The sequence below is a fragment of the Gekko japonicus genome, unplaced genomic scaffold (genome assembly GCF_001447785.1).
Source record: "Gekko japonicus isolate JY-2015 unplaced genomic scaffold, Gekko_japonicus_V1.1 scaffold717, whole genome shotgun sequence".
NCBI lineage: Eukaryota > Metazoa > Chordata > Lepidosauria > Squamata > Gekkonidae > Gekko > Gekko japonicus.
This window is the reverse complement of record NW_015164204.1, coordinates 216,792-234,381: the sequence shown is the minus strand read 5'-3', so window position 1 is coordinate 234,381 and position 17,590 is coordinate 216,792. Positions and strand designations below refer to the sequence as shown.

The 17,590-nt window shown below is 49.0% G+C and overlaps 1 protein-coding gene across 1 annotated transcript in view; it reads left to right on the top strand.

The window, feature by feature from the left end:
• Window positions 1-17,590, top strand: part of PLEKHG4 (pleckstrin homology and RhoGEF domain containing G4) — a 76,953-nt gene that overhangs the window by 8,322 nt on the left and 51,041 nt on the right. The window contains exons 4-5 of the mRNA XM_015408394.1: window positions 3,462-3,659; window positions 6,325-8,470. Coding sequence (XP_015263880.1) covers window positions 3,462-3,659; window positions 6,325-8,470 — 2,344 coding nt within the window. The remainder of the gene's footprint in view (window positions 1-3,461; window positions 3,660-6,324; window positions 8,471-17,590) is intronic.

The following is a 17,590-nucleotide window of genomic DNA, read 5'->3' as shown; positions in this document are numbered from 1 at the left end:
AATTTCATTGAGTGCCCACGAGTCCTTGTATTGTGAGAAAAGGAGAAAAGTACTTTTCTCTACCTCCTCTATCCCACTTCAATCATGTCACCCCTCAGTCGTCGTTTCTCCAAGCTAAAGAGCCCCAAGTGCTTTAACCTTTCTTCATAGAGAAAGTGTTCCAATGCTTTTATCATTCTAGTTGCCCTTTTCTGCACTTTTCCCAATGCTATAATATTCTTTTTGAGGTGTGGTGACCAGAACTGTACACAGTATTCTAAATGAGGTCGCACCATCGATTTATACAGAGACATTATGATACTGGCTGATTTGTTTTCAATCCCCTTCCTAATAATCCCCAGCATAGCGTTGGCCTTTTTTATTGCAGTCGCATACTGTCTCAACATTTTCAATGACTTATCTACCAAGACTCCAAGATCTCTCTCTTGGTCAGTCTCTGCCAGTTCAGACCCCATCAACGTGTATTTATAGTTAGGATTTTTGGCTCCAATGTGCATCACTTTGCACTTGGCCACACTGAACCCCATTTGCTATGTTGACGCCCACTCGCCCAACCTCAACAGATCCCTTTGGAGTGCAAGGGAAACCTTAACCTTAGGAACATTCTATACTACAGCCATTAACACTGCAGGCCTAAGCATAGAGGGAGTTAATCGTTAGGAGGTCTCCAAATGCAGTCAATGTACTCACATACCATAACTACAGTGCTAGTTGCTAAATGTTATCTACTCGACTGGTAAAATACCTGCCTCACGGCTTTGCTAAATGACATCTAGTATCTGCTAAACTTTGGAATTCAGAAAAATCTCTTCGACAGTTAGGCTTGAGAAATGCATGGATCTATGTTCATTAAATATGTGGATAGATATTGAAAGTGCACACTTTCAAAGGGACGGTTTCCTGAACACAGATTTCATGACTCCGTGCAAGGGGACCTTTGCACACTTTGGATTCAGAGTTTTTCCTTCACAAAACCTGAAATAAATGTACTGGATGTTTGCATGGAGGGAGGCCCTTTGTTGCACGTTTGCAGTGACCCAAAGGCCTTCACAATTTTGGAGACTTTGTGTGGAAGCTACAATGTGTTGTTCATTTGTTGTATTCTGTGATACTGAGTGATCAGTTTAGATGTATGTCTGTTGTACATTAAGCATCATGCACTAACCAGGCTCTTCAGGAGATTTTTGTAGATGTGTTCTCTTATAATTGTGTGAGAATAAGGAATAATCTTCCTTTTTGTGAGTCAGTTTAAAAGACAAAGGCCTCCATCTTGTGGACTCTGACTGACTAGAAAAGTGGCATAAAATGTTTTAAGTTAAAATGTTTTAAGTAAATTGTCAGCAAGGAAACCCACATTTGGACTAACACCCTCAAAATTCAGCAACCCAGTATATATTATTCAGAAGTTCACATATCTGCTTACTTGGCGCTCTTTCTCTGGCAGTGGAATTTGCTTAAGACAGCTTGTTGAGGGATGTGAATATTAGCATAAGTCAGTTATGCAATGTAATTAACTGCAGAGAGTGCTCAGAATACCTCATGCGACACTATCTGGCAAGAGATTAAAGTTTCTGGACTCCAGTGTTGAGATCAGGAGAGATAACAATATGTGACTTGGTCAATGTATTGTAGTCTGTGAGTGTAATCCAGAGAAACTTTGGCGCATCTGTGTTGGTGGAACTTGGAATTGGCCTTGGTTCTGGGAAGACGGGCTTTTTCCCAGGTTCCAGTTAGTCCCGGTAGTACACAGAGACTAGCAGTGTCATCCTAAGCAGAGTTACACCCTTCTAAGACCATTGACTTTTATGGATCCAGAAGGGTGTAACTCTGTTTAGGATGGCACTGCAAAAGGTTTACTTGTGTACATAATTGTTCCTTGCTTCTGGGAGAGTCTTGCTGCTTCCACAACAGTCTGTAGAGAACCTCATAAGAGGGAGAATGGCCTGCCTCAGGAGCTGCGTGATTGTGGACAGCGTGAGGCACCAGCATGCTGTAGAATTGCCACTCTCTTCTCCACCACTCTGCCATCCAAGGATGCAAATGTAAAGAAAGAGATTTTCCCAAACTGCTAAGCTCCACCAGAAGTTTCAGTGCTAGACCAGAGATGCATGGAAGACTTCGGCTTGGACATCGGTGCTGTGTGTTTTTTTACAATTGCTTTGAAAGTAGAAGCCGCTTTCCTGTGTTTAGAGTTTGAATACGAGTCTGATTTCAGGTGGGTAGCTGTGTAGGCCTGCAGTAGATGAGCAAGATTCGAATCTAGGGGCACCTTAAAGACCAGCAAGATTTCCATGGGAGAGGTGTCCCAGAGTCCAAGCTCCCTTTGTCAGATGTGAATCTGCGTTTCCAATGCTCACTTCTGACCAAGCTAAAGAAACAGGTTCTGGTTTGCCCAGTTGATGAGACAGACTTGCGCTTGAGTAGGCTGCAGCTGCTGCTGAAGTCTCCCAGAAATGAGCGTGAAGTGCACACAGATCAAGTACATTAAAAAAGGATTTAGTACTTATGCATGAAGTGCTTAAGGATTTTTTTGATTATGCATTTGTGGGTTTTTGGGGATGGGAACAGGTAGGCAAGATTCCTGGGCCAGAACCAACTATACTAAGAAGAGAGGTGAAGGATCCACTTTGGATAGCCGAATTCAGAGGCAGTGAGTGATGGCTTTCTGCTTCTCGGAGGCTGAGTGGACAAAATCATGGCTACTGCTGCTTCTCAACTCCATCCCCACCCTAAGGCTGTCCATTGTTGGAAAAGACAAGGTATCTGCAATTCAGAGATGCTGTGTAAATGCTCAGGATGTGACTGAGTCTGGCTTCTTCATTTTTTAAAAAAAGATCTAACTTAGAATGTTCACGTGAGTCCGTCCTCTCTCTCTCTCTAGTGCCAGAGGACTGGGGTTTGCTTTTGAGTATTTCTGACTTTGGGATCCCGTTTCTGATTGGAGGTGATTAGAGTCAAAAAGAGGCAAAGAGGGCATCCCCTCTTCAGCCACCTGATCTTATGCGCTGCCCCTTCCCCAGTTTAGAGAAGGGTTGTGGCTTTGGGTTCATTTACGAGAAGGGCACTTGAAAAACAGGTGTTGCTGTGAAGTTAGGCCAGGAGTTCCACAAGCCCTTTCGGTGTGCGCTCCCTGTGTCTCTTTCTCCCTCACACGCACAAGCACACAAACACACACACACACACACACGCAAACATGTACTAGAATAATAATAGTTGAACAGCAGCCCCGCCCTGCTCAGTCAGGGGAAGGATTGTGCCGAGTAAGCTGTCTGCCGCCGTTCTGTCGAGACTCGGTGAACGCTCTGCTTGTGCGGCTTGCAAGGGGGCAATGATTCGGGATTGCAGAGCAGTGGTTGAGGAGGCCCCACAGCCGCCTTTGCCGGACAGCAGCATCCCAAGCCCTGGCAGGTCGCATTCCCAAACCGTTCCTGAGCAGCTTCTTTCTTTCCCTCTCTCGGTAGGATTCCCAGTCCCTGGACGGCTGTATCCAGAGCACACTCTCGGCGCTCTACCCTCCCTTCGAGGTCACAGCGGCTACGGTGCTGTGTCAGGTCTTTGATGTGGTGGAGAAGACCTACCGAGGGGACGGCCTGCGCTACCTCATCGACTTCCTGATTCCGACCAAGCACATCTTGCAGTGTGTCCAGCAGGATGCCTGTGTAAGTATCTTGGGACGTCTGGTGGGCCCCAGAAGATTCTGCCGGCCTTTCCTATCAGGGCTAGATGTTTGTGAGGCTGGTGCTCCTGTGCCAAGGACCTGGGGCTGAGGGCAGAAAGGCCGACGCTACCGTGAATGTAGCAGCGATTCTTTTTGCCAAAACAAAGAGCGTGTTGTTTCACTGTGTCCTCCCTCATAGTAGAAGTTTTTTTTGGTCACCCCGTGTAATATGAAATGTTCTTGGTTGTCCCACCTTAAGTCGTTTCAGAGGGGGTAGCTGTGTTGGTCTGCAGTAGAAAAGCTAGATTTGAATCCAGTCCTGCCTACAAGGTTGAGAGTTTTTTTGAGGGAAGAGCTCTTGTGAGTCAAAACTCCATTTGTCATATATCCTGTTGGCCTCTAAGTTGTTACTGGACTCATGTCCCTCTCTTCCCCATTAAGGAGGTGCTGGTGGGAATGTCATACAGCTAACTCTTCAACTGTCCTGAATAGTTAAATGTTCACCTGAGGGAGCAAGTAATAATAATAATGGCTGCTTACTGTCAAGATGCAGCTGACTCCCGGCGACCTGAGTACCATGGGTTTTTCAAGGCCAGAGAGGAGCAGAGATGGTTTGCTTTACATAACCAGAAAAACAGGGTTAAGAAAGAAGTCCTCTTGTATGCTGCTGTATTCTATGGGGCTTCCCCCCCCTCCTTAATACTTAAACTGGGCGGGTACCCCTACTACATCCGCACTAAGCCTCTTTCCTCCCCTGCCTTGTGCTCATCCAACCTCCTCGCTCAAGCATCAGGCCTGAGCTGAGCATTAGCGACGTAACATGCATTCCAGAAATCACGCGTCCCTTCCAGCTGCATCTCAGTGCAAGAACAAGCAGGGTGGAGCGGCAGGTTTGTTGGAGTTCTGCAGATGCTCGCCTCTCAGCCCCTCCCCTTTGGCAGGCAGCGAATTGTCAGGTTTCTGTTGCTGGCATGGGAGAGCACTCTTGATGAAATGGCAGCCTCGTTGCTCGCCTGCCAGTTCTCCCGTTTTGATTGTCGCTTCAGTGTTTGCAGAGTTCGGTGGCAGCTAAAGAGGCCCCAGACAGCAGCTGCAGCTGTGGGGCTTGTCGGATTCAATCTTAGTCTGGTTTTTCGGTCTGTGCTCGCCGGCTGCAAAGTTTACGGGAACAGAGTTTGCCCCAGGCTCTGGGGACTGAGGTGGAAGATCTAATTGGATTTAACCTGGCTACACCCTCGACCACTACAGGTTCTTGGCGCAGTTCATATGGTTACAGTAGAACTTTTATTGGCAAACTTTCTGGTAGAGTGAGGCTCGTGGGTTGTTTTGTGGCTGTCCATTTTCCACTATGTTAAAATATGAGAGGCCACAAATCTGTGTAGGAACCCTGCATTTTATGTATCGTGTTTGATCCCTAGGTAAAGTGGTCTTTCTTGGCAGCCAGTAGGACCTTGTCACGGCCAGGTCTAGGGGGCTGGGACAGGTACAGGTGCATTCCTTAGACAGAAAGCACGCTTTAGAGGGAAAGACTTGGAGCACAGCACAGAAGAGCCTGGGGACATGAACAGGGAAGACCCTTTTTCTCCAAAGATAATAGGAGGCAACCAAAAGTTGATAGGAGGACCCCCTCCTGCTGATACCTCTCTCAGTCCCACATGGTGGTTTTTGGCTGACATCTTCTCTACCCTTGGTCTTTCTGCCCAACAGGTAGAACTGTCATGCTTCAGTCAACATACCTGTGAGGCCTGCGACCTCCCCACTGCCCTGCTCTGCCTTTCTTTGCACATCCTTCCTCTTTCTCCCTCTGTTCTGAAGCAGCAGGAAGATATGCAAGCCAGTACTGAGGAGAGCAAACCCAGTTTGAGAGCCAGTTTGGTGTAGTGGTTAAGTGCGCGGACTCTAATCTGGGAGAACTGGGTTTGATTCCCCACTCCTCCACATGCACCTGGCTGGATGACCTTGGGCAAGCCATAATTCTGGCACAGCTGTTATTGAAAAAAGAGCAGTTTCTGTCAGAGTTCTCTCAGCCTCACCTACCTCACAGGGTGTCTGTTGTGGGGAGGGGAAGGGAAAGGAGTTTGTAAGCCGCTCCTTTGGGTAGTGAAGGGCGGGGTATAAATCCAATCTCCTCCTCCTCCTCCTCCTCCTCTTCTTCTTCTTCCTCTTCCTCTTCCTCTTCTTCCTCTTCTTCCTCTTCTTCCTCCTCCTCTTCTTCTTCTTCTTCTTCTTCTTCTTCTTTTTTTTCTTCTTCTTCTTCTTCTTCCTGTTGGGTGACCCTCCAAAGGGATTCCATGGTTGGTTGTCCCGGGTTAGCTAGGTCTGAAGCGTGGAAGTGAAACCACAAACAAGCCCTCCTTGGGCAGGGACTAATAATAATCAAGAATAGCCTTTGGGAAGTACAGGTTCCAATTCCAGCCTCTCTCGCAGTTTTGGTTAGATTGCTTTGTCTTAGAAAAAGAATAATGCGCCAGGGTATTTGTTGAAGCTGGAGTAAAATAATGTCGCTTCAATCAACTCGGGAAGCCTTTCTCGGTGTTCTTGTGAAGGCTGTAACTCAGGCATCACCATTCCATTCTCTTTTTGGTCACTGTATATTCAGTAGCACATTTTTTCTTTCGAGAGCTTCCTTGCACAGCCAGTTCACCTGGATTTTCTCTTTCTTCCAGGTACAGTATTGTGGTTTCTTGTTCCGGCATGAGGGCTGGCCCCTGTGCATCCACGAGAAGATCGTAGTCCAGCTCGCCTCCCTTGACTGGCGGACCTTGAAGCCGGGCGACTTTTACCTCCAGGTGGTGCCTTACCTGAAAAAGTCCCCACGAATCATCGTCAAGTGCTTGGCTAAGGACAGGCATAATGTGGAGGAACTCGTGGTCCCCGAAGTCTCCTACACCTCCATCTTCACCATAGAATGGCTGGACTGCATCAACAGAGAGCGGATGGGAGCTGCTCTAGAAAACTGCTTACTAGCCACAGATGATAAAATATTCCGAGTGCCCTGGGAAAAAATAGTCAATCCAGAATTTATTGACAAACCGAAAGCTATGGAAAGTGACTTACACTCTGACCCAGTGACCGAAGGTTGCCCTGCTCTCAGCTTTTCCGAGGAGTTGCTCCAAAGCATCTCTCCTGAGATGGCACCCCAGACTTCTCATGGGTCACATTTACTCGGAAGCAACTCGGTCACGACTGCAACAGCAGAGGAAAAGACAGCTGGCAACAGTGAACGTGGGAGCCTCGTGCTCGACGAGGACTCCGAAAGCGACCTGGAAGGAGAATATGTGGAACTTGCTGCTGTTTCCCTGCCTCGATTGGGGCCCCCAATGGGTTCCTTGACCCAATCAATCTCTCTCAGTTATTGCACTAAGCCCCAGCCAAGAGCAAAGAGCCAATCAGCAGCCCATCAGGTCAGCAGCAATCGCTTACAGAATGGGGTATGTTTAGCACTTACGTTGATGCCGCACAGCCAGTTGGATGCAACAAGGACTCCTGACACCCAGGTGGGCGATGCTGGGATTTGTTTGGAGAACTGTCCTGCCACTGGAAGTGAACCCTTGCTACTGAAAATTGCAGAGGGACCCGAGAGGAATCCAACCTCTGGGTTTCCCGGTGTTGCCTCTGCAGTCACTGGCACTCAGGAACCTTCCCAAGGGAAGCGACAAGCTCCCCCAGAGCACGAGCTTGACTGGAGATATGCCATGTGCAGCTACACAGATGACGAGGACCCTGAATGGAAGCCTCCGACTGCAGGAGAGACCCTTGAAAGAACAGACATGGCTTGGGGGAACACGGCAGGGGAGGACAATGGTGGAGGGGAGTCCAAGCGCTACCTTGGGGTGTCTGGCACAGAGGTGACCCTGGGAGGAAGCAGGGAGGGCAGCGTGCTTGCTGGGGAGAATCAACCTGCAGGACAATCGAGGCTGTGCTGCCGTTGCAAGGATGACTCCGGCAGCCCCCAGCCCAGGGTGCTAGAAAATGCTTTTCTCCAGCCTGTAACAAACCTGTTACCACCGGGGCCTGTCTCTGACGCGAAGGCAGCAGACAGTCCCCCCTTGCAGGAACCATCATCTGGGGTCAATCGTTCTGAACGGCTGGTGAGGGTCCCTCTTCCTGACAGTCAGGCGGAAGAAATGAGCCCACAGCAAATAGTTCCATTATCAAAGCTGGGCAGGGGCGGTGGTGGGGAGGGAGAGCCCCAAGGGATGGCTCATCGGGGTCTTGTGGAACAGGAGAAGCAGAACGGTTGCGGAGACTGCGCGTCTTTCGAAGGGCAGACAGGGAGGTGTCTGTTCTCAGAAGGAGGGCAGGAGGATGTGCGTGCTCCTCAACAGCAAGCAGAGGATGCTTTGCAACTTAGCCTGACTGTAGCAACACCGGGAAGGCCAGTAGCTCAGCAGCAGGAGAACAGCAGCAGTCCTCCAGCAGAGACTGATGTGCACACCCATGGCTTCCCAGCCACTGTTAACAAGGAAGGGCCTGAAACATGTTGGATGGACCGTCTGAGCGGGCGAAACCCCCTGCTGTCGGAAACCTCCAGGGAAGTCTGTGAGTTGGAAGGTTTGACAGGCCAGAGAGAGGAAAGCGGTGAAAATGGTTCAGGAAGAGAAGAGCCATGCAGGTGGACCCTCCCAGAAGCTGGGTGTCAGTCTGCCCCCCTCGAAACTCCTGAACAGCTGGATCCCATTGAGCCTGATGCTGAGGACACCACATCATCCCTCTCAGCATCAGTGGCAGATGAGTCCCCAGGCAGCACCAGGCATGGAAGCTCAGGTGTGGTGAACCAGGATGCCGCTTCCAAGGCGTTGCTTGTCAGAGGTAGGGCTTTTGACGGCTCGGTTCGTTGGCAGGGATGACTCTTGCATGTGTTGTCAAAATAAAAAGCAGTGCGCCCTAAAGGTGACCCAGAACAGAAAGAGTTCAGGTCAGGTGTTTTGCTTCCCTGCTTGGTTTCCTGTACCAGGGTGGAAATTACTAATGGGTGGAGCATTTTGCATCCTCTGTGCCTGGCAGACTTTTGGTAAAATAGCAACGCACATGACCATTTTAGCTTTTCTTCCCTTTCTTCCCTTTAATTTCTTTTTAAGAAAGTGTTTCTAGCCCTCTTGTTTGTGGGCCGTAGTTTGGCAAGGTGGGAGCACAAAGGCCCAGAAACCAGAGAGGGCTGGCGAAGGCTTTCAGAGCCTGGATTGGATGGAGGGACAGATTAGAGTTCTGCCTGGCCCAAATTCCATCCCTCTGACACCATCGCCCTGTCTCTGCAGTTCATCTGCTGCCAATTTTCACATCTCGTAGAAATGCTCAAAGTGATCTGGATTGAACTGCAAGGATTCTTCCTTTCAACACATTATAGTAATCTACACACAAACTAGAGTTGCCAACCTCCAGGTGGGACCTGGAAATCTCCTGCTATTACAGTTGATCTCCAGACGACCAAGATCAGTTCCCCTGGAGCAAATGGCTGCTTTGGAAGGTGGACTCTGTGGCATTATACTCTGCTGACCTCTCCCACACCCCAAACCCCGCCCTCCCCAGGCTCTGCCCCTAGAATCTCCAGATATTTCTCAACCTGGAGCTGGCAACCCTAACTCCCACCCGCCCCTTGCTGTATCTCACCCAGTCATTCTTCTCTCTTACCATTTCCCCTTCATACCCCAGGAAACTCTCTGTCTCACATTTTTGTCCTGCCTTTCTTCAAAGTATCTGAGGGCGGGGTGCCTGGTTCTCCCCTTCTCCATTTTACACTCACAACAATCCTGTGAGGTATGTTGGGCTGAGAGTGAGTGGCTGACCCAGGATCACTCAACAAGCTGCACAGCTGAGCAGGGACTTGAACTGTGGTCTCAACAGCTCTGGACATCCCTGTGCCCCAAACTGCCAAATCCGGAACCATGAATGCAGGGTGGGCTATGCAAATGTGCTAAATTTGCATACTTTATTCTCACCTTTAAATCTCAGTGCATTACTGGAAATGCCAGCATGACCTGGATAGCCCAGGCTAGCCTGATCTCCTCAGGTCTTGGAAGCTAAGAAGGGTTGGCCCTGGCTAGTATTTAGAAGGGCAACCTCCAAGGAATACCAGGGCTGTGATGCAGAGGTAGGCAATGGCAAACCACCTCTGAAACATCTCTTGCCTTAAAAACAAGTCTAGCTTAGCACTTAGTGGTGTATAACGTTAAAAGAGCTAGAACTTCTGGCTGCCAGACAGTCTTAGGATCTCCTGGCTATACCACATGCAGTGCCATACAATGCCCCCAGTCACACGGGCAGGAAACTGCGGGGGAGAAGCGTGGCTGTTTGCCCTGGGGCAAACTACTGCGCAGTTACGCGATCAGACCTCCTGTGGAGGTCCTGTGGAGGTACCGTGGAGGTTCCATGGCAAGGGAGAGGTGCCGATCACAGGACAAGCCGGCGTGCAACGAAGAAGCGCGCGCCGCGGCAAACTGTTTTGTTTTTGTGTGTACATGACAAATGCGCATGCTCCGTTGGGTGCGTGTGCGCATCCACAGAGACTTGGACAAAAAAACCCCACCTTATTTGCAAGGGGACATGGGCGGGCGCCGGATGCCACCGGAAACGCGATCAGACGCCCGCCCTTGCCCCGCAGTTTCCGGAAACTAGTACCTCTGAGGTACTAGTTTTTTGCCACGCGGTTTCGGCTGGAAGCCTCGGTTGAGCCACAGGAGTGCTACGCTTCCCAGATGTGCTGGTGAGATCGCGCCTGGAAACTCCGCCTGTTTTCCGTCTCACTTGTGTGGCTTCTGTTCCGTGTGACCGCAGCCAGCAATTAATTGATTAATGGAAATGCTCCTATCATGCAGTTTTCCAGCAGACTCCGTTACACTGAAGACTTGCACAGGCTAACGGAACAGCGGCCAAAGGCTGGCTTCCCTAATGAAGGAGCCAATAATACAGTGGGTAGAGTACCTGCTCGGCATGCAAAAGGTCCCCAGCTTCAATCTCTGGCAGCTCCACTTACAAAGGATCAGGCTGTAGGTGATGTGAGAAGCCTCAAACTCAGACTCTGGAGTCCGTCATAGTCAGTATTGTCTGTGCTGACTAGCAGCAACTCTCCAGAGTCTAAGGCTTCACACATCACCTACAGCCTGATCCTTTGTAAGTGGAGCTGCCAGAGATTGAAGCTGGGGACCTTTTGCATGCCAAGCAGGTACTTTGCCATTGAGCTATGGCCCCTACCCACTGTTTTGTTGGCTGTTTCATTAGGGAAGCCAGTGAATCAGGGAACGATCCACAAGATAGGCCACAGGATCCGTTGTGAAAGCTACAGAGGGAATTGGGAAGGTGCGGGTGGCCTCTTGAGACCCAACAGGTGTGCCCCAGCACCTGCTGTAGTGTCGCAGGGGATCTGGGGTTGTAACTTTTAGATACACAAAGCAGGCCCTGGCCAGTGAGGCCAGTTCTGGTCTGCTCCCCTGCAGGTATTTTCCTGATTTGCCTGGCATGAGGTCTTGCTGCAGCATCAGCTGCGTGGTACATGTTTGGCAAATGGTCTAAAGTTTGATGGTGATGTATGGTGCAAGCTGTGCTTTAAGCCTGAACGAGTGAGGAAGAAAAGGGCCCTCAGGCTTCTACTCCTGCCTGCCTTGTTTGTGTTGTGTATTCATTTACAATATTTCTGTACCGCCTCTAAATTTGTGTTCAAGGCAGTTTCCAAAGACATAAAGTATATAATAGAAAACCACCTACCAAAAAAAATTCCTAAGAATTCCATTGTTTTTTAAGCAATGGTGTAAACTTTTGAAAGATAAACCACACCGTTGGATTACACGTCTTAAAAATTCAGTGCTGTATGGCACTCTGCTCCCTGCATCGGAAGGCAAGCACATTTTATTGATTAATTGATTGATTTGATTTATAGCCCGCCATCCCCGCCAGGGCAGGCTCAGGGCGGCTTACATATCTACAATAGCTAAAAACAGCAATATAATAAAAGCATTAAATCTTAAAACAACAACATAAGGTGCTAATACCAATATAAGTAACAATGGCGAAGGGAGAGTACCATCAACACACTGGAAAATGCAGTCGGTATTAGATTTTAGTGTCGGCGGAACTCAGGCTGTCAGTGATAGTGTTGGGCCCAGGGCCTTGATGTATTGGGTGCGGCTCCTTAAGTAAAGGCCTGGTGGAAGAGCTCCATCTTGCAGGCCCTGCAGAACTGTAAAAGGTCCCGCAGGGCCCTAAGATCTTCTGGGAGCTCATTCCACCAACGTGGAGCCGCTACTGAAAAGGCCCTTGCCCTAGTTGATGCCAGCCTTACGTCTTTAGGGCCTGGAAGGGCCAGATGGTTTTGGGATCCTGACCACAGTGCTCTCTGGGGAACATGTGGGGAAAGGCGGTCCCACAGGTTGGTAGACCCTTGACCATAAAGCCTCCTGAGGCTTGACAGGTGGGCCCAGGTTGTGCCGTTATCCATAAGGATTCTTCCCCCCTCACTGCCCTCCATTCGGGTGCTCAGCAGCACCTACAAACCCACTCTGTCCCCTGCCTGCTTCCTCGCCCCTTTCTCTGCCTCTCCACCTTACTCCTCACCTCGTACAGACACCTAACATCACCTTGGACTGCTTCCCTCAGCAACTACACACACCCTGATTTCATGCAATCCGAAGTTACTCTACCGTGCTTCTTCATTCCTGAGATCCCAGTGGTGTTAGCCCTTGACTATAGATTAGTTTCCGTGCATAAAGATCTGTTCCCTTTCAGCCTTGTCCAGACTTCTCACACACCTTTACCCATATCTTAATTCCTGCTTCCTAAATTCTCTTATACTTCCCATTTGGGGTTCCAGATGAAATGTGCAAGTTTGTAAGTTTTATTCAAAGAAAGGCATTTGCATGTCTCAGGCTAAATCGGATAATTTACTCCAGGCCAATCATCTGATTTTTCCAGTTGCAGGCTTTTGATTTTTGTGGGGAATATTATTTTTATGGAGAATAGTATCTGTTTTTATGTTGTTATTATAAACAGGGTATCTAGGCTACAGGCAATCTGTAGGATATCTTGTCATCAATTTAGTGATGATTACAGCTATCATGGGAAAACTGGACACACTTGTAATTTCTGCTCTGTGTGTGTAATCTGTCATGTGACATGATTCTCTGACCATAAAAGTCTGGGTGCTCGTGAGGAAGAGCTCAGCTGTACAGTTGTGCTCTGGGCCCCTTGAATCGCAAAGATACTTCTTCAAACCACTCTTCTGTATACCCCATATGGCTGAAATCCTGTTCACATGTTACGGTGAGAACATGTACATAATGCATGTATGTGCATGCATTTGTTTGTAAGAAATATGACATGGGTTGCTTTTACGGATGAAACCAGGGACCAATACTAGGATAAACGTAGGGTTTAAATCAATCTGTGCATCAGCTGTAATGTGCATCAAATGTAACAGGAGAATTGCTCAACACTCATATAAAGAAAACTCGTGTACACAGATTGTACATATGTTCACTGTAACCACAGTTCCTGTGACAAGGCTTCAAGTCCAATTGCATGCCCAACAGATCTGTGATTCTCCCCCACCCGAGTTCAAATGAACCCCCATTCCCTGGGCATCCAGGTAGTGCGAGAGCAGCGGCTCTTGGCATTAGCAGCGTGGGTGTAAGCCTGGTGCGGATCTGAACCCGAAAGCAATTATGTGGGGAGGCAGATGTCATTCCAGTTAGACAACTCCTAGGCAATAAACTTAGTAACTAGGAGAAATTAGCTGAGGATGGAATTGAAGGAGGAGAAGCCATCGGCTCTGGCATGTGCAGAGAGATGGATCTGTTTGGTGAACATGGAAGAGTAGCTGTGTGAATATTTTTTCCCCTGCTTAGAACTGTGCTGGAACAGAGTGCTGGAGTGAAGTCACGAGATTTGCTGCTTTCCTCCCTTCCCACAGAGTTGTGACTGACAATGGGGTGGATCCAACCATCCTCCAAGGAGCCTTCCTTTAGCTTAAGTGGCTCTGGAGGCTGTAGGAAGGCTTCAAATTTTGCTCAGGGGTAGGATCCACCCCGGTGTTTCCACATGACCCCATTGCAGAGGCTGCTGCCACCTAATGTTGCAGCCAGCCAGTTGGAACGGTTTAGCAAAGATCCAGGTATTACTGCAAGTTGGGTAGACCAGAGCAACTGTATCTAACCCATTGATGGATTTGAATCCTGGCTGTCTGCAAAAGTGAGTAACTGACAGTGTGACCCTGGGCAGAATTATATTTTTCTACCTCCTCTGAAGTCAGTGGGGCATAGGAGAGTGTCAGTTTAGGATTGCTCTGCTGAGCTCTCTTTGCTTATTACGTCTTTGCACTGAGTTCTGGGATACGCTGCATTAGCTGTCAGGTGTGGGACATAAGAACAAAAGAGCCCAGCTAGATCAGATCAGTGGTCCGTCTAGTCCAGCATCCTGACTCACACAGTGGCCAACCAGTTCTTATAGAGGACCAAGAACAGGGCATAGAGGCCGAGACCTTCCCCTGATGTTGCCTTCTGGCTCTGGGATTCAAAAGTTTAGTTTCTATGAATGTGGAGGTTCTCCTCAGTTACCATGGCATAGTTTGCCAGCCATAAAGCCAACCTCTGAGGACCCCTAATCGTTCCCCTGATAGTGGCATTTTCCTCCAACACAAAGAACTTTCCTCTGGTGCGAGAGGAGCCAGCCCAGAATCCCTGTGTGGGCAGGAATTCTCTTCCCTGGGTCAGGGGACATTTTTTTTTTTTTTGCCCTACCCGCCTCCATAATTTTCTGGCACAAGAGTTTTTCTGGGTAGCTTTGCTTAGCACCCAAAGATGCTCCGCATGTTATCCACTGAAAGAAGTCCACCTTTCTCCCTGAGACTCAAAGGGGATTTCAGGATTTAAAGCAGTGCAGTCAGACAGCATCAGACCACCAATGAACAATGCAGCAGGACTAGGATTATATAATTGAATAGTGGGTGCCAAGGTTCTAATTCTAAAATGCACTCCCTTAGTGTATGGCTGATGGCACTGCTCCTCAGCATATATCGCCACCAATCAGAAGGCAAAGCCCGGGTCCCGCCCACACCACAACTGCTGCGACAACCTGGTCTTTTGCATATGGAAGCTGATTGGACTTCAGTCCATTCCACACCTCAAACTCCCCCCCCCTCCCCGCAAGGCAGTTGGAATTTTCAGTTGCATAACATACCTCATAGGGGAGAGGAGAATGGGTAACAATGGTTACCACTCTCCAGGTGAGGGCTACAGATAACTCAAACATACAAATGCTCTTCAGGTAGCAGAGATAAGTCCCTCGGGAGAAAACAGAGGACTCTGTCATTAAACCCTGCTGAGGTCGCCACAGGAAACTGACACTGTTTGCCCAAAGCCAGAGCACTCTCCCAGAGCCTCTTTCTAGATCCCGTTGTATTTATTTCCGCAACGGGCATTATTTCTAGTTAGAGAATAATGGAAACAGCAAAGTATGGCAAGGTTCACTCTAAACAATATCGAAAGTGGATGACAAGATATAGGTCCGTGCAGTAAAAGCAGGGGGACAGCGTCAAGAATCATTGTAAGCTTCAAAACTGTATTTTTAAAGTTATTTGTTTGTTTGTTTATTTATTGGATTTGTATCCCGCCCTCCCCTTAACGGGCTCAGGGCGGGCTCCAACAATATAAATATAGTACAATAATATCAATACAATATAATTAAAACCATGTTAAAACATATAAAACATACAACTCTTATCAAAAGCCAATTGCCTCAGTGGCTGACAGTACTGGGAATAAGTTTCTCAGAAATCTGTACAGTTTAGGATCTCAGACCCAGGCCATAAAATAGGGGCTGACCCAAGATGTAAATAGAGCTGACCCAAGGAGGGGAGGGGGCGCCCACTGCCTCAACTGAAAGCCCAGCGGAAGAGCTCCGTCTTGCAGGCTCTGCGGAATTGTAATATATCCCGCAGGGCCCTGATCTCACTGGGGAGCTCATTCCACCAGGCAGGGGCCAGGGCCGAAAAAGCCCTGGCCCTGGTCGAGGCAAGTCAGAAGTCCCTGGGGCCGGGGACCACCAAAAGATGTTGATTGGTGGACCTCCGTGCTCTACGGGGCTCCTATGGGAAGAGGCGGTATCAAAGGTATGCTGGCCCCTGGCCGTTTAGGGCTTTGAAGGTAAGTACCAACACCTTGAAATGGATCCGGAAATCAATAGGCAGCCAGTGCAGGTTGCGCAGCACCGGGCGGATGTGCACCCACACAGGTGTCACCATCAACACCCACGCTGCTGCATTCTGCACTAGCTGCAACTTCCGGAGCAGAGTCAAGGGTAGCCCCACATAGAGAGAGTTACAATAATCCAATCTGGAAGTGACCATTGCATGGATCACTGTAGCTAAATCTTGGGAGGAGAGATGTGGGGCCAACTGCCTGATCTGCCTCAGATGGAAGAAGGCAGTCCTGGCAGTGGCATTGACCTGGGCCTCGATAGAGAGGGAGACATCCAGGAACACCCCCAGGCTCTTCACCCTCAACACCGGAACCAATGGAGCCCCGTCAAAGACTGGGAGCCTAATCCCCTGTCCCAATCCTCCACGAACCAGGTACAGGACCTCCATCTTAGATGGATTCAACTTCAGTTGACTCTGACATAACCATCCAGCCATGGCCTGTAACGCCTCCTCAAGATCTCTTGGGGCCATATCCGGGTGGCCGTCCATCAGTAGATAGAGCTGGGTGTCGTCTGCGTACTGATGACACCCCAGCCCATACCTCCAGATAATCTGGGCGAGGGGGCGCATGTTGATATTGAATAACATGGGGGAGAGAATTGCTCCCTGTGGCACCCCACATTCCAGTGGGTGTCGCCAGGACAACTCTCCCCCAAGTGTCACCCTCTGTCCCTGACCTTGAAGGAAGGAGGCTAGCCATTGCAAGGCAAGCCCCCGTATCCCAGCGTTGGCGAGGCAGTGGGTTAACACATCATGGTCAACCATGTCGAATGCTGCCGACAGATCAAGAAGTATCAACAGCGCCAATCCGCCTCGATCCAGGTGTCTCCGGAGGTCATCCACCAGGGCGACCAACACCGTCTCCATCCCATGTGCTGGGCGAAAGCCGGACTGGAAAGGGTCCAGGATCTTAGCATCCTCCAAGAAAGTCTGGAGCTGTGTTGCCACCAGTGTTCCCTCTAAGCTGAGTTAGAGTGAGCTAGCTCACAGATCTTTATCCTCCAGCTCACTTATTTTTGTCTCAGCTCAGGAAGGATGGCTACAGAGCAAACTAATTAATGCAGGAGCCAAATGGCTTGCTCACAACTTTAATGGCAGTAGCTCACAAAGTAGAATTTTTGCTCATGAGACTCCACAGCTTAGAGGGAACATTGGTTGCCACTGCTCTCTCGATTACCTTACCTAGAAACAGTAAGTTAGATACTGGGCGGTAGTCCAGTCCAAAGAAGATTTTTTCAAGAGAGGGCATACCACCGCCTCCTTCAGTTCCCCTAGGAAAGTCCCTGTTGAAAGGGACAAGTTGATGATTTCCTTCAGGGGGATCCGCACCTCATCGCCGCAAGCTTTAACCAGCCATGATGGGAAGGGATCTAGGAGGCATGTGGTAGGCTTCACAGCCACCAGACTCTTGTCAACTTCGTCCTGAAAGAGAAGACTGAAGTGGTCCAAAATTGGACCCGAAGGCTTCCAGTTCTTTTATTGTATCAAATGTGGTTGGGAGGTCACGGCGGAGTGACAAGACTTTGTCTGCAAAATAGCTTGCAAATGCCTCACAGCCTATCGCCAATTCCCTAGAATTTTAATGCCCTGTGGCAAGTTAGTCAGTGACCAAATAATTCTAAATGATTGGGCTGGGCGAGAGCTAGCAGATGCAATGGAGGTCATGTAGAAACCCTTCTTTGCGGCCTTCACTGCCACCTCATAGGTTCTAATAAATGATCTATAAGATGTAACTTTATCACGAA